Consider the following 15,877-nt stretch of genomic DNA (forward strand, 5'->3'; position numbering starts at 1 on the left):
AGCTGGGTTTGATAAAGGCACAGAAAAGAAGTCCTGAAGGAGAGCAGACGTCATGGGCAGGTCAAGGTTTTGAGGGGGGATTATAATCCAATAAAAATCACAAGTAGTACACAGAAGTTATATGATAGACAAAGATATAAATGATAAATTAGGTGATGATGGGGAAAAAAAGTTTGCTACCAGAAGGAATCTGACATGGGTTAGAGCTAAGTTACGTCAAGGTTAGCAAACGAGAGGAAGAACCCATGAATTTCCATGAATGCTGAACTCCCAGTTCCAGGTTCAGAGAAACCTAACCATATTCATAGTCTGAATTTTCAGAGGTTTTATCACTCTCAATTTCCCCTAATGTATCTCTCATAATTAAGCTGGAATTCCTGTCTTGCAATAACAAAACAAAATAAAACAAAACAAACCCCCTCCCAAAACTTGAAGAAACTTTTAAAAGGTAAGCAAGCAACTTGCCTAAATCTCTAGAAAAGAACAAAGCCACAGCTAATGGCTAATCTACTAGTTCAGGTGTTCTTAATGAGCTCCTTCAACTTTCTGACAGCATCATTGAAAATAACCTTTCTACTCTATTTTGGAAGAAATGGTCCCAAGATGGAAATGTTCTTTTTTCTAGGGAAAAAAAAAAAAAAAAGAAAAGAAGGTTGCAAATGACCTCCACACTTCTTTATTCCTGAATGACAAATTAAATCTGAACATGGTGAAAGCTGACTGAGAATAGCAGAAATGCAGAATGTTCTTCAAGTTGAATAAAAACACACAGGATGACATAATGTTAATATGAAAAAGAGCTGGCGTGGCTCCTCATGGACAGTCAGGGATTCTCAAAGTATTCCCAAGTAAGGACAGGTCACTTTTTAGGGGGCTGTCCTGGACACGGCAGCCCACACGGCAGCACCCCTGGCCCCTGCCCTGTAGATACCAGCAGCACCTCCAAGTTATAGTAACTGGAAATGTCCGCAGACACTGCCAGATAGCCCACGAAGGGCTAAGTCACCCCTGGTTGAGAACCACTGGCTGATGCCAGTGACAGGGAACTGTTGGCTTTGAAAGTAGTTAGAACTCCCTGGAGTGGGCAGCGGTCCAGACGAGCGGAGGTACGACGCTGGTGTCAGCGGTCCCCCACCAGGTCTCACATTCTTCCTCAGTGTATGGCATGGAATTTTAAAACAAGTACGCGTCAGGAAACCACACGGCAGCAAGCTCAGAATTCCTGAACTTACGAAAGAAGCCATGGAAACACTGTGGTGGAAATATAATAAAGCAATAAAGCAAAAACGACACAGACAGGAACAATTTGGCGAACGCTCCCCCATCAGCCCCACTCGCTGACCTAGTCAGGGTATGAGCAATGTCCTTTCTTCTCGCTGCATTAAAAGGGGAGTGTGGTCAGAGGAAACACTGGATGCCAAACACGCCTGTGTTTTCATTCAGCTGGTGATTCTGGCTTCAAGCAAGGCTCAGTGTCTCTGCTCCAGTCTTTCCAACTATAAAATGGTAATAATGAATACCCTGACTTAACTAGTTTTTGATTCTAAGTTGAGGATATCCATTCACCATAGGGCCTCAGGTCATCATAACCACTAGGGGGGAAAATCACTATAACCACAAGAAATAATTTTGTCTCTGACTTTCTGGCAGGACAAAGTGGAATTATTTCATCTTTTTCATGGACTGTTTTAGTTTCCCATGTCATCTCACCTATATTGGTCTTTTTTGTGGTATCTATACAAGGACTAAAACCATATGTATATCAGTATTTTTCTTTTCATTATCAGCCCCTGAAGGAAACTTTTTAGACATTCCTCCCCGCATCCCATAGTCACTTGCCCTGCTCGTTAAATCTTAATACCAGAGATACTGAATATCTCTTCAGGCACCATGTCCCTTTGAAAGGCCACAAACCACTATAAAGTGAAGATGTCTATGTTCACCAAGAATCCATTTTTACTCCCTACAGCAATATTACCCCCACTGAGGGTCATGGTAAAGATGGATCTAGTTTGTAATGTGTGTTCAGCCTGGAACGTTACCTTCTACATAACAGGGATTTTTTTTTTCTTTTTTTAAGTAATCTCTATACCCACCCTGGGGCTCGAACTCATCACCCTGAGATCAAGAGTCACATGCTCCAGATGGGGCCAGCCAGGCATCCCTACACAGCAGGGATTTCAGTGACAGTTTCTAAAGAGACGGAGTCCTGGAGAGAAAACTGGAGAGAGCAGGCAACTCAGTTATAACAGCACAGCTGGACCTCACCTGGGGGAGTCCGGACTCCCATGGGGGAAACGCCTCACTCTTCTAGGACCACAGGGCTCTGGGGCGCACAGCACCTCTTGGTGGCCCCAGCCTAGCTCTGTCTCAACTATAACCCAGCTTCATCTCTGAAGGGACAGTCCATTAAACACGCATTTCTTGGCGAGCGTGTAAAAAGCTTCTGTTAGGTGTTAGAATCATAAAAATAAATGGCACATAATGGGGACCATGGAAGAAATCAGAATCATGGGCAAAGGCACCTGGGGGTGTAGAGCTGGAGTCACAGGGGCAGGGCGACATGACAGGGTCTGAAGGAATGCCGCGGACAGGATGTGTGTGCGCATGTGCAGGGGGACAGTGGGGCTCCATCTCACTACAGGATGGTGAGTCCTGAGTGTCAGCTCCAGCCATGGGGCCCAGCGGGTCAGATCTGATTTTCTGCACTGTTACACAAAATTGGGATTGGATGTCAGATCTCCTCATTTTGAAGGGTGGGCTTACATTTTTAAAACCTTCTGTGGCTCAGAAAAAGAAACACAACCGCAGGCAATGTCACACTATCAATATGTAAACTGTCTGCCAACAAATGGCAGGAAAAATGTCCCGTCTTCCTTACGGGAAGAGGCTGGGATTCTGAGGGACTTCTCACATCACAGAAAACACCCAATGGGGCAAGGGTGATACGATCAATGGGGGCCTAATTCAACAGACAATCTGGTGCACAGTTCAGCATGACAGCTCATATCTTTACTGTTGAAGAAAACCCAGGAACGGTATACCCCAGCTACTTAAAGAAATTTAAATGGCACCCTTCCGTAAGCACAAGTGCAGTGGACATCTGCATGATTTTCACTATGCTCTATGTATCAAAAGATCTCCGTAAGCATCAATGACACTTCTGCTTAGCAACTAGACAACAGCGCATTTTCTGCCTCACTAGACAAAATGCAACAACACCAAACTAGTATCACCCCACATCTAATTCCTACAACATGTCAATAATTGCATCTCCCTAAAATTTTGTTGGTACGAGGGCAAGAACAAAGCCTAACCCTGAGTCCAGTGGCTTAACTTCCGCACAATTAGACATTTTTTAGTAGTTTGGGATCTTTTATTAAAATGCAGTCATCCCTAAGTCGCAGAGGCTGTGCCCACTGCATTCTCCAATCTCAAGAGCTCTGCCACCTAGTCCCATTTATTTTTCTTCATTTTTCATATCGTGACTATAATATAAAATTAACCCAAAGTCTTGTGTTTTGCTGACAAACAAATGCAGCATTTCAAACCAGTGTCACTGAGAAACTGGCAAAGTGTAAAAATAAATAAATAAGTAACATATTGTAGAATTTCACAGTAGTTACGGGATCAAGGTCAATGGCTAAGGCAAAGTCAATGTAGAGAAAATTATCTTATTTGTAAACTCTTTGGCTAAGACCTGAGTGATAGGAATAACCTTTTATAAAATAAGTGAATTCTCTTAGTGATATCAGAAGTTCATGCTAATAGCCACGAAGTGCTTAAAACTGAAAAAGGAAAATTACAGGGTGACTCTTTCTTAGCCATTAAATATTGTTAGCACACTCTAGTTTTGACATACCAACATAAAAGATAATAAAACTCATAAATCAATTGGCGGTCTGCTTTTCTGATTTACTTTACTCAAGCTGGTCAGTTAGAATATTATATATTGAATATCCTCTTAGCTCCCTAAACATAGGGATCTCAGAGAGATGAGAACTTCTGGACAAAACAATGGAGAAAGAAATATATAGGAACCATCACCCAAATGAAGGGAGGTCCTTAATTATAATGGTTTTAGGATTTTATCTCAGACTTCCCTACATTTCCAGCTTTGTCATCATCTTACGATAAAAACTGGATGCTCTAAATGTCCACAATGAATCAGTTTTTCACTCCCGTTCTATTTCCACTTCACCCGGGCTGAACTAAGATGGACCCTGAATGAGAAGTCCATACAAAGGTGGTGGTTCCCTGAAGCTAGTCCTCGGCCTGTGTTGGTTCAACACAGAAGTTTTGACTAGTTCACATCAAAACAAGAGAAGCGAGGGTGACAGTGAGTTTTTCACATGACTGAATTTTCGTATGACTGACTATGATCTCATAGTTGAGAACTTTTGTCTGAGGCTATTCTTTTCATTAACTTAGTGATAATAAAGAGTATTTTATTTTATGAAATGATACAGATAATAAATTGGAGCACCCCTTCATTTTTTCAAATCAATGAATCCTCCAAAAGAAAAGGTCAATGAACCTATATTAGCACCCTCTTTAATTTCTACCGAATCTCAAAAGCTGAAAAACACGGCTCTTAGCATGTTTGTTTAATTATCTGTAGGAAGGTGTCCTGGTGTTTGCATGAGGCCCCCGCCAGGAAAGAACAGGAGAGGGAAGGGGGAAGGTGAGTGATGAAAGGAAAGCCCTGGGGCTCACCTCAGGGGAAGGGGTTGCGCCTACCACGAGTCCAGGCCCAGAACAGGGGCTCCCACACTGAGCTGTGTACTGTCTCCACCCACCTGCTCTCAGTTCACTGCGACTGTTTTAAGAGATTGCTTCTAGCTGTATGAACTCATGAGTCTAATCATTTGGGCAATTCACTCTGGGACTTTGGAAACTGACCAATGACAGCATGAAGGCTCTGACTGAGATGTCAGTATTTGGATGATAAGTGATAGAATGGACCCATTGACTTCTGGCTTCTCCCCCAGGCTCGTGGGAGATCGAAGAGAAAGGAGGCAAGGAAACCTCAGGGTAGAACGTTTTGCCAAGTCCTTCACCGCCTCTCCTTTGACATCTTGATCCAGGAAGGCAGCCCGCCCCGCCTTCCCTTCGCCCCGCTCCTCTCCTCTCCCATCTTCACACACACGCACACAAGAAAATGCATTCCTGCTTCCTCTCGCTAACCAAAGGAGGCTCAGGCAGGAGCCCTGCAGGGGCCTCTTCGGGGGTAGCTGGGACTGCCGGTACTGGACAGTAGGACAAATCTCAAAAGCTCTCCAAAAATTTGTGGGCAAACTCGAAGGGGTCAAAATTTGGGGTATTAGCCTAGTTAATATTTCTTCCTGAAAGTCACTGATTTTTAGACTGCAGCAAGTCTCAGGAACTAAACTCAATTGTTTTCAGAAAGAAATACCATTTCTCTCAAAGAGAGCAAATACTAACTGAACAAAACATGCAACACAAACGAACACAGATTTCCAAAGGAGACGAAACCCAAAACAGCAAACACTCATCTTAAAATTCTGAGAATCTATCATAATTTCGGTCAAAGGTTCGGTTGAGTTCAATGGTATTCTCTCGCTCATGTGCCTCTTTCTGTCCCTCAGCCTAGCCAAACCTTCCTTGAGGGATTTTAGATTAATTTATTAGCTACTGCGGAGTTCGTTCTTTAGAAAACGCTGGGAACTATGAACTGTGTTTTCTGACTGGGAGATTTAATTCTCCACGAGTGCTCTGGCTTCAGAGCCCCACAAGTAAAACCCGCTCAGGAAAGCAGCTGCCTTCGGATTCGACTTCTCACTCATGTTTCTCCACGTGGGCATGCGCGGACACAAACACACACGCGCGCACCCCGTACCCCCCACCCCTAGGAGAACAGGGTCCTCTGTCCTTGGAGACACGGCATGAGACACCTTTCAGTGGGAGGTGATGTGCTGTGCCCCTCTGACCCTTGACAGCTGCTGCCACCAACCGCCCTGCTCAGGTTAGGGGAAGGAGGGGACGCTGACCTGCACTGGCTCAGGGGGGAGCTGGACCACGTGCTGCATGCGCTCACTGTGGTGATGTCTCGACTCTTCCTCATAGATCACATCCCTCTCGTGCTGGGGAAGGTTCAGGAAGCGGCGGATGGTACAGAGGTTCTCCCAGAGCGTGCGGTTCTCTGGGCTGGGGTTCTCCTTCCAGCGGAGCAGTTCGCACAACCAGCCCTAGGGAAAGAGAGACAGAGACAAGGTCCCCTGGGTTAATCTGTAGGATGCAGAGCAGCAGAGAATGGCTGGACTGCGGGGCAGTGCCGTCCCAGTGTAGCATGGTTTTCTGTCACAATTGTTCCTCCCGACCCAGGAGGACACCGCAACAGCCTGACAACTCTGAAAAAACCAACCAGCGACCACGGAGCTGGTCACCCCAATGCCCCAGAGTCTTCGTGCTTGTTAATTACCTTATCCCCTTCCCACTGAATATACTCTCAATGAATTTACAGGCCCTTTGTAAAAGACACTCAAGCAAGGGGACAGTTACCTAATTCTCTGGAAAAAAAAAAAAAAAAGTAATTCATGTTGCTCAGCTACAGTTTTTAAAAATTACCCAGCTGGATAGTTTCCATCCTAGAAAAAGAGTGAAAATGAACATACACGTACTACAACATAGTGAATTCTAAAGAAGAGACCATGTCTGAGTGTAAATGGCACTGAACTCTCTAGAAAGGAAGTAGTCTTAGAATTATCAGTAACTCCACAAAATAAAATCACCACCTTAGCTAGAAAGAAAAAATCGATTTTTGCTCCATCTCTGAATGCCTTGGGCTCTAGGCCCCCTACCATCCCCTTCCCGCCACAGCCACACCTGCAGGAAGGTAGGCCGTTGGCCGGGTCACACCTGCAAATGTGTCTCCCAATTCTGGCATCCGGATGTTCTCTCGCTCGAAACTGCATGAAAAAGAAAATGTAATGCAAATAATGATGGATTATATGAAAATAATACAGAGGATGCTGTCAACATCGCTCACTGACTCGTGTCAAAATATTTTACCCAGTAGCTTTCTAACCCATCACTTCCAAGCTCCATCGCTAATTTTAAAAACAAGAACTGTCCCACATCACGCCTCTTGCAAAAGAGTCAGAATTTTTCTAAAAAGGTGCCTAAATAAACACAAATAACTTTGCAAAAATTAAATCCCAAATCTCCACAAATTTTGTATCCTAACCTGTAAGCCAGCGAAAGTTCCTGACATGCATTATAAAAACCCCATATAATATCATAAGCCGTTGTTTGTCTAACTCTCCACTGTGTCTTCTGCCTTTACCCAAAAAAAGGCAAGATTTGATTATCTCCGCTGCATCAGCCAAGACAGCAACACCAGCTGTTCTCATTGTGCAGCCTCTTCCTCGCGGCCTCCATGTTAATAACCTGATCATTCCATTTTCTCCTTCAACCGCCGGCTGCAGCACCGCAAAGAGACAAAAACCCAGGCCCATCTGCAGCAGCTGTAAGCACTGAACTGTGAAGCCACTGGGGATTTATAAACTAATCTGTAACACAACACTGCCTTGTTTTTACAAGTGAGAGGCCACATTTGCGCAGACCTGATCTTTTCTTGCAATAAACTGGGAGCTGGGGAGAGTTAGAGGGTTAGGAAGAATGAAAACAAGATATCGAATCATTTGCTTGGAAATGTTTGTCCAAGTATTTTCATAGATTATTTTTTTTTCCAAGTCAGTTGAGAGACAGGTAAATGCTGATTTTCAAGGTGCAACATATATGAAGGTTGAAGACAATTCCATGTGTTAGCGCTATCAGAAAATAAATTATATTAAAAAAAAAATCTCCTAGTCCCATAGTGTTTCCTCAAGGGTTTCTCTGTACAAAGGAAGGAATTCTTGAAATGGAAAATAAACCATCTGTGGAAAAATAAGCTCCTCTTTCTCTGTCTTTTCACAGATCTGAATAAGTCTCCAACTGAACTCTTTCAAATGTTCCAAACAGGTATGTTTAACATCTCCCAGGGGAAGCTATAGCACAGAGACCCGTCATTTAACAGAAAATAAAAACAAAAACCTACATCTGGTAAAAGATGAAGTTCTGAGATACCCAGACCTTCAGGAGGACGGCACCTGCTGTTCCGCCTGAGGAGTGAACTGCATTGTGGGAAGCTGCAGCTTGAAAGGGGACAGGTGACAGCTGAGTGGTATCTCCACTTACGATACACGGAATGTCTCGCACAACATTCATTGCCGCATTTGATTTATATGCGCTGTTCTAATCTGCACTCATTACAATCACTTAGGGCGAACTACAGGCCTCGTTATGGACTGTGCGCTGTCTGCCATCAGTCTTTAAGAAGTGTGGTGCTCAATTTGCCCACTGACATGCAAGGTCCTGACCTTGAAGCTATTAGGGAGCAGATTAGACACAAGTGTGATCATGTGTGCAGACATAAGCAAACCAAATTAATTTCTGGCACAGGGAGGTAGCCAACAAGACCCTGTTCTTCGGGCACCAGAGAACTTCCTCAAATCCCTGATGGAGATGAGCTAATAGCATGTTTAAGGGAACCGGGTTTTGAAGATGAAGCACATTCATGGTATTTAGAGGGTTATTAATCTAGTTTCCCCACAAAGTGTTTGCTTGGCTGATCAGATTAAGGGATGGAGCCTTCAACAGCGCACCCCCACCACAGCAGGCCCCAAGAAATCTGTGATACTTCACAGCCTTGGACATATTGCACCATGTGTACCCAGCTGCTTCAATAATTAGCTTATGAATGTATCAGCTGGTTCTGTGATTTTTATAAATAATAACTAACCTACGGAGCAGAAAGAGTGTCAAGAGCTTTACAGTAGCACAAAATCGCAAGGCGCTCCTAACTCTAACTCGCTCTTCCTCTAAAGGCCGATGTTCCCCACGAGTGGCGCTCCCATGATGCCATTTCTAAACCTTTATTTTGCATTGGAGATGGCGATGTCGGTTTGTCGGCTTTCTTCATGGCAGCCACAATACACGTTCCTTTGGCTCCAACTTAGGGCTCGTCCCACGTTCTCTGTAGGCTCACCTTCTGGAAATCCATTCTTCCACCCCACTTCCTGTCTCGCCCTCCATCTTTTGTTCACGAGATCCTTCCACCAGCCCATTTGGGATGCTTATCCCTGTTTTCTCAACGGGGTCTCTTATTAGCTTGTTTGGTGGCTAATGAATGTGTGAGAAAGTGCGAAGCGGCTGCGTGAGCACACACGTATGTAGCTGGGAGCAAACCCACCACAGAAGACACAGAGTCCCCACGCTGGGATTTTTTTTCATTTATATAATTTTTGCATGCGGTCCAAGAAAGTTTTGCAGTATCAGGAAAAAAAAAGTGTAAATGTCAAATAAAACAGTGACAGATGACAGTATTCTCTATTGAATAGCACTGTTTCTGTCGTGCATGTTCAATGGGAACTCATGAATTATTAATAAACAAATCTCCTTTTTCTGTTAAAAATCTCAAGTAGGTTTTTTGTTGTTGTTCCCTGTGTGTTATGTGGAGAATTCCAGGAGAATTATTCTCATTTCAGAAATGCTGATATAGAAGTTTATCTGATTTCCAGGCTCGGTCAGCTCTGTGAGCAGGCGGCATGAACCGTGGGTGTAAACTGCTCTGTCATTTCTCCCGTAGGCTGGCTCTAAGTTGCGACCAAAGGTTAGCGGAACATTCGTATAGTCAGTCCAGTCTTTCTAGTACGGTAAAACTGAGGCTAAGTGAGTTACATCCGGGAAGCCCAGAGAATTCAGATTGGAGCCCTGAAACCCAAGTTCCTGCTCTGACATTAAGTGACTGGGTTACGTTTAGGCGAGTGGTTACCCTCTTACGGCTTCTGGAATTTAACTGTAAAAGGAGGGGTTTACAAAAGATGGCCTCTAAGTTTCCTTTCCAGCTCCACATTCCATGATCTGTTACCTTGTTACTTGTCAGAAATAGCAGATAATAATTAGCCATCAGGGTTAAAGTACAAAGAAGAAACCACCCTGGCCATGGGATTAAGGGCAGCATCACCAGTGATAACATATGCACATCATGAAGCCTGTGGTATGAGGCACCGCAAAGAACACAGCCCAGCATCTGCAGGAGTCTTGCCAAAAGTGCCTAACCTCAGCTGAATCCGGACAAACCCAAACTGAGAGATGTTTAGCAAAATAATGTATCGGTATTCTTCAAAAGTGGCACTGTCATTAAAAAAAAAGAAGAAGGAGGAGAAGAAGAAGAAAGGGAAAAGGAAGAACCAGCTAAGAAAAATAATAATTAAATGCAGGGTGGTCTCTGGATGGGATGATGGCACAGAAAATGCTCATTAGTGGAAAAACTACTGAAATTGGAATGAACTTTTTAGTGTAGATTAAGAGTATTAAAACAACATTAATCTCCTGGTTTTGATAACTGCACTATGGTGATGTAAGGTGCTAACCTTAGAGGAAGTGAGGTGAGGCATATATGGAAACTGTACTATTTTGCAATACTTCCGTGAGTCTGAAATTTGTTAAAAATGAAAAATGCTAAAAAATACAAAAACACCTAAACTTACATAGAAAAACATATGTGGTGTTTAAGTGTCATGACGTCAAGGAATTTAGGGCTAAAACAAAAAAATTAGGGTTAAAATATTTAGGGTTAAAACTTCAAAATCTGAACCCAGAGAAGGAATGTAAGTTTAAAGGCTACACCTTTGCAATCAGTGGTTAAACAGTTCCCAAGCATTCAGTGTAAGTAAATAATATCTATAAACATCTTATTTTAGCCATCTAATCAGCCTTCTAAACAAATATGTTGTCAAAAAAACAACTCTGACCACCCTTTCCAACGATGCAGGTGAGGCAACACTCACACAATCCGTGTGTTCCTGAAAAGTTGCACGTCAATCTAAATTTACAAAACAAATCAGGTGCAAATGTATTGGGACTCTTTATGACTTGAAGCCATGTGCCATTATTTGTTTTTAAAAGCTCAATGATAATCCCATAGTTGATCTTTGAGTAAATTGATAGTTTATTACAGATTTACCCAAAAATACTTAATAGATTTTTGGGTAAATCTTTAATAAAAATCGTTTAAAGATTTACCTAAAAATCTAAAAAATGAGAGGTACCCCTCATTCCCAAGTGGAAAGCGTTAAAAAAGGCAACAATAAGAACCACAAGTTGTTCCTGTGTCTCCCATCAGTTCTTCTATTGACTTTGTGCTCCAGCCGTGGTGAATTACTCACAGACTCTGACTATGGCTGGTATTTCCATCCCCATGTATGAGATGATTTCTCTTTAGTTTTAACCAAAGGCAGGTCAAATATTCTTATGGTCAGTTTAACTTTCTTAGTTTAGGAGAATGGAAGCCAAGTGAAGTACAAGGGTTTGAGCACAACTGATACTCCTCATGTTACTCCCTTCGCTGAAGGTCTCACACTCGACCTTCCATCCCTCGTGAGAAGCTGTATTCCAACGCTCAGCTGACATGGTCTCAGCTGATGTGTAAGAACTGTGTGCTCACTCCTGTAGGACTCCAGAGCATTTCGCTCATACTCTTCTACAACTTGATGATTATTACAGGTGGGATATGTGCATCCCCGTCAGCTTCTTGATGGGGGTGGGGGGAAAGGGTTGGTTTCCCACTCATTTTAGCATTTTCACAGCAGTGTGGCTCCTTACACGTCAAAGATGCTTAATAGTGCCCGCCTGTACAGCGTATATACTAAAAAGATTCTTCATAAATGTTCATTGGATTGAACTGAAATTATCTGAGTGCATAGAAATTAGCCTACTGGAATGTTACAGTTGGAGAGGAGTCCTGCTTCTCAGAAGGAACCTGTCAATGTTCTGAGGTTTGTTTTCCTATCTCTGATGCATAAATATGATAAAGAAAATGGGGTGACCCAATTTACATTATATATTCATGCATTTTATATATAACAGATAAATGCAAACAGTGATGGATCTCTCAGAATATTAATTCAGTCCGTAATCTTGTATTGAGCACCTATCTACTACGTGCCATGCAATGTGCTGGTATGTTACATGTATCATTTGTCTTGACTATTTTTCTTAACAAAGTTGAGATCATCAGCAAAGAATATATTCTGACTATGAAGCTCAGGAAAAATATCATCATAGAGAATGACATATAAAGTGGATCTTGACAGTAAAGCTGGGTTCACTAGGTGGGGAAATCACTAGGTGGGGAAGGGAAGTGATCAGTAGCACATTCCAAGCAGAGAAAGCATTATCAGCAAATGCGGAGATTTAGAAAATTATCACATCCCAGGAATGTGAAGCAACTTTGTGGGGCTAACACAGTCTAGAAACAGAAATGGGGTCAGATTTTAAAGAATAATATGCAAAGAAATTTCATCTTAATCCTATGGGCTATAGGAGCTATAGAAGGCTTCAAAATGATATGATAGAGGATTAAATTTCTTTCTTTTTTTCTTTGTTCTGTTTTCCCTTCCGACCAAGAAGTCCTTAGAGAAAAGAATATGTTAAAGTCAAGAACACCACTTATCCTAGCCTAGATCTTTTTTTCCTTTTACAGCATAATCAGGACCCACAATGGCCTGGTAATGGGAAAGCACACACTTGATATGCTTCACCCAATAGGAGTTTCCATTCTAACAAAAAAATGACATATATTGTAAACACCAAGCTATATCAATCATTTAAAAAAAAATCTGTTCTCATCATTTTATCTCTTTTCTTTTCTGTGTGTGTTTGTTGTTCTGTTATTCATATGACAAATATTTTTACAGCTTTCCTGGATTAAAAGTGAATCAGTTAGGGTAGTATCTTATTATTTCAGTTATAAAAAATGTTATAGGTTTAAAATTTTCAAGTAGACTATAACTAAATGACATTCTCCAAACTATATGCTAAAGGCTGAGAATGTCCAAATTACCAGGAATGTCTTTCACAAAACAATAATAAGACCAGTGTTTGAGTTTGGACCCCAACAGAAATGACTTTGAATCCCATAAACTCCAAACCTCACCGGTACGTGATGGGGGAGGGGAAGCAAACGGGAAGACAAAGGCTCCTGTCCGTGGTACTGAAATGTCACTGTGTTCTAAGTTACTTGTATTCCTACCCCAGGACACCAGTAATGACTCCAACTTCTCCCAGGTCCCATGTTTTTTCCCTTAAAAAAAATTAAGTTTTATGTTGGTGACAAATTTCCTGGTTTTTCTAATATTTCAGAATAAATCCAAACCAGAATTTGCTTAGCAACAAGCACAAGTTTACAGCTTAGTCTGATCTACAAAGAGACAGAATACGTAACTGTTCCTGTTAGGTAATTTTTGTACTTGCCTTGGAAGCAAGGCCTGTCACAGTCGCTATGTTGTTATGTTGTAGTACTGTGCTGTTCCAAGTGCCTACCACAGAGCTGCTAAGGGAACTCAGTCTACAAGTAGTAAGTACCCTCCACCCTCTCTGCCCCTCTAGGAACTCCAATGAATGAATAAGTCAGCAAATGAACAGTTCTTCAGGAGACTGACTCAAAGCTTCTTGCACAGAAATGGAAAAGGCCATTTACTCACCCACGTCCTCAATACAGAAAATGTCAGCATATGTAACCAAAAGGAAATGTTTTCTGAGCGTCTCAGAAGAAAACTCACATTATTAACCACAGACAGTCGCTTTCTAAATGGAAGCACATAAAGTCCCCAAACAAACTTTGGTAACTGTGAAAGGATTTCTCTTCCACTGGTTGAGACTCTTCTGAAGTGTGAAATGAGCCAGATAATATTCAGCTCTTGTTTCCTAGTCACCAAATTCTCTTTTCATGAATCCAATAAGTGTCTATTAAAATAAATAAACCCCCTAATGATTCAAGATAACCTAATCAAGAACACTGAAATGGATAAAAGGCAAACTGCAAGGGAGACTTGCCAAGGGCTTCAGGGACCCCCTGACGAGGAGGTCATCTAACCCCGAAAAAGGTTTGTACCGAGCATTTGGTTACAGTTCAAGGTTAATTATTTTATACCTTCAATGTGATAAGTAAAAATGATCTGCTTCTTTTTGTGTTTTTCAAACTATACACCAAGTTCTAAACTATTTTCATGGGGACCAATTTTCAGCTGTCTCTGGGCATGTCACTCACATTTCTATGGATGTGTTTGTAAAGATTGAATCTGTAATTGAGAGTAATGAAAATTTTATTTCAGAGCAACTCCTTAACTTCTGTTATGGAAGTCTCAAGACAAGAGGAGATTTCATAAAATCTTGTTGTCCTCCTTACCAAAGATCTATGGGATAAACACAGCTATATAATAATGTAGAAAGTTGGTATGATTTTATACAAATATGTACACAGTCACATACATGCACACATGGGAACATGCACCTGAAAAAGCCATTCATATTTGCCAAAAAGATGAATGAGTCTCAAATCTTGTACTTCTCCACTTAAATACTAGAAAGGTATTAATGGCAGAACGTGTTAGGCTGGACCACCAAGCAGAAAACAACCAAATATTTCCAGTTTCTGACTTCAGGTCCAAATTCTGCATACCTGTGACGTCATACTATATATTTTGCAAACTGCCTCAAGAACTTGTAAGTGCCTGAGGGGGAAAAAAAAAAAACAGACATGGCAGAAAACTTTGAGTGAGAATTTTTTTTTTTTTTTTTTTGAAAGATCAGAGCTGAGACCATAGTGAGGCAAGCAAACAATTAATGGGCAAAACTTAAGGAATGTGGCTCTGAAAGCGTGTGCCTCCTTAAAATCCATACCAGCTTGCCTCCCCCTGGTCTTGTCCCTGTGAAAGGAACATGATTCAAAGCTTCTACGGCAAAGTGGTAGGAACTCTTCATAGGCACCAACATTCTCCAGTTGTAAGAACATGTTTAACCCCTTGTGCTCTTTGTAAGAGGCCTGGGAGAGTTTGGGAAAGCAGTTTTAATATGTCAACCTGATTTGCTTCACATGCAAGTTTCCAAAGGTGCCGTGTCATCAACTGGCCAAGTAACGTAACTCAAGGATTTCTGCGGTGGCTTGATGTGCTGAGCAGCTGTACAAAACCATGAGCGACTGGTAGAGGTATCTGATGGTTTCGGAACTGCATATGGACTCCGTGATTAATCTTTACTGATATCTAATTAAGGGTTTCCTTAATAGTCATCTTAGGGCATGAAACATTAACATAATTAATTGTAGGGATAGTAAAAAGAACCAAATTCTCACTCTAAGGTTGATATAAATATGGAGATCTTGAGGCAATTTCTGCTCATAATCTCTCAACAGAATGTAATCTTTTCAGATTATCCTGAGGGGCAAAAAAAAGCCAAGAGGGTGAAGGGCTCCATTTGATGCTTAAACATCATTGTGTTGACCGCCTACTGTTTTAGCATTTGGGGATGTTGAGAAATCTAATTTCTTCAATACTTGGCATAATAACTTTTTTTCAAATGGTAACTGTAGTGCAAATACATTAATTTTTTTCATTTGCATTTGGTGGATAGCCCTGACATTGGAGTAAACATACCCCAAAGGACAAAAGTAGAAACTGCTCCTTGATGGGCTGTCAGTGTGATTAGATTACTAAGGAACCTGCCCAGCAGGGAAGGGACAGTGCCTCCACTAGGCTGCAGACCACCTCATTTTAACCTGCCTTATGTGCTGAATAGGACAGAGCAAAAGCGAGATCCTCACGAGTGAGACTGAGACCACTGACTCATTTTACACAGGGTATCATGGGGCTATTACTTCCTGTCACTCTTTACACCAGAGAGATGGGGCAGCCAAACATCTTCTTCCAACAGCCTGCGCTATCCCAGCTCCAATAAAGCCATTTCCATAAAGGGCACATAATCAGAGAAATGTCAAACATCTTTCTGAGCGAAGTGGCAAAACTCTGATCTT

General features: G+C 41.9%; 1 protein-coding gene across 1 annotated transcript in view; it reads right to left on the bottom strand.

The window, feature by feature from the left end:
- The window catches only part of SATB2 (SATB homeobox 2), a 181,492-nt gene that overhangs the window by 27,310 nt on the left and 138,305 nt on the right, over nt 1-15,877 (bottom strand). Inside the window, exon 10 of the mRNA XM_059393138.1 lies at nt 6,012-6,209. Within this exon, the coding sequence (XP_059249121.1) occupies nt 6,012-6,209 (198 nt within the window). The remainder of the gene's footprint in view (nt 1-6,011; nt 6,210-15,877) is intronic.

This window comes from Mustela nigripes, chromosome 3 (genome assembly GCF_022355385.1).
Source record: "Mustela nigripes isolate SB6536 chromosome 3, MUSNIG.SB6536, whole genome shotgun sequence".
Taxonomy (NCBI): domain Eukaryota; kingdom Metazoa; phylum Chordata; class Mammalia; order Carnivora; family Mustelidae; genus Mustela; species Mustela nigripes.